This window comes from Seriola lalandi, unplaced genomic scaffold, assembly GCF_002814215.2.
Source record: "Seriola lalandi dorsalis isolate HSWRI2012SDOR001 ecotype SW California unplaced genomic scaffold, Sedor1 jcf7180001961259, whole genome shotgun sequence".
NCBI classification, from domain to species: domain Eukaryota; kingdom Metazoa; phylum Chordata; class Actinopteri; order Carangiformes; family Carangidae; genus Seriola; species Seriola lalandi.
In genome coordinates this window covers 1-630 of record NW_019431928.1, presented here as the reverse complement: position 1 = coordinate 630, position 630 = coordinate 1, and the positions used below count along the sequence as shown (strand labels likewise).

Here is a 630-nt window from a genome sequence, read left to right as displayed (position 1 = left end):
ACTCCCCAGGCAGAAACTGTCAGCTTCACCAACATTTTGTTGGTCATTATGGCAGCGTAACGCAGGGGATTGCAGATGGCCACATATCTGTCAAAGGCCATAATCATGAGCACTGTCTGAACAGTGGTACCACACATATGTATGATGAAAGCTTGGATCACACATTCATAATAACTGATGAGACGTTCAGAGGGAGGATGCAACATATCTACAAGCAAACGGGGTAAAATGATAGAGCTTCCAAGTATGTCATTGATTGACAGGTTCCAAAACAGGAGATACATAGGCTGGTGAAGGTTTTTGTCCAAGAAAACAAGAACAACAATGCCACCATTCACAACAATTATAAACAAGTATGAGAAAAATATAAAAAGAAACACAGTGTACACATAGTCCTCTGAGACATTTAACCCCTCCAGCTGGAGTGTGAAGCTGTTGTAGGTGTAGTTTTCCATCAACCTGTAAAAACAGCAGATACAAGTGAATATGCTATACATTACATTACTACACAGTTTGACTGTGATCAGAAGTATGTATTTATTTCATGAAAATAAAGTAAACAAACGGATAGCTTCTATAAATATTTAGAAATTAAAAAATAAAATATCATAAACTGCGATTTGGCCCCTT

General features: G+C 37.6%; 1 protein-coding gene across 1 annotated transcript; it reads right to left on the bottom strand.

The window, feature by feature from the left end:
• Positions 1-5: 5 nt before the first annotated feature.
• Positions 6-497, bottom strand: LOC147820385 (olfactory receptor 12D3-like; the record flags this gene model as incomplete). The annotated part of the gene is made up of 1 exon (XM_087178149.1): positions 6-497. A coding segment is annotated over exon 1 (492 nt), but the record flags the coding sequence as incomplete, so codon positions are not given.
• Between the last annotated feature and the right edge of the window lie 133 nt (positions 498-630).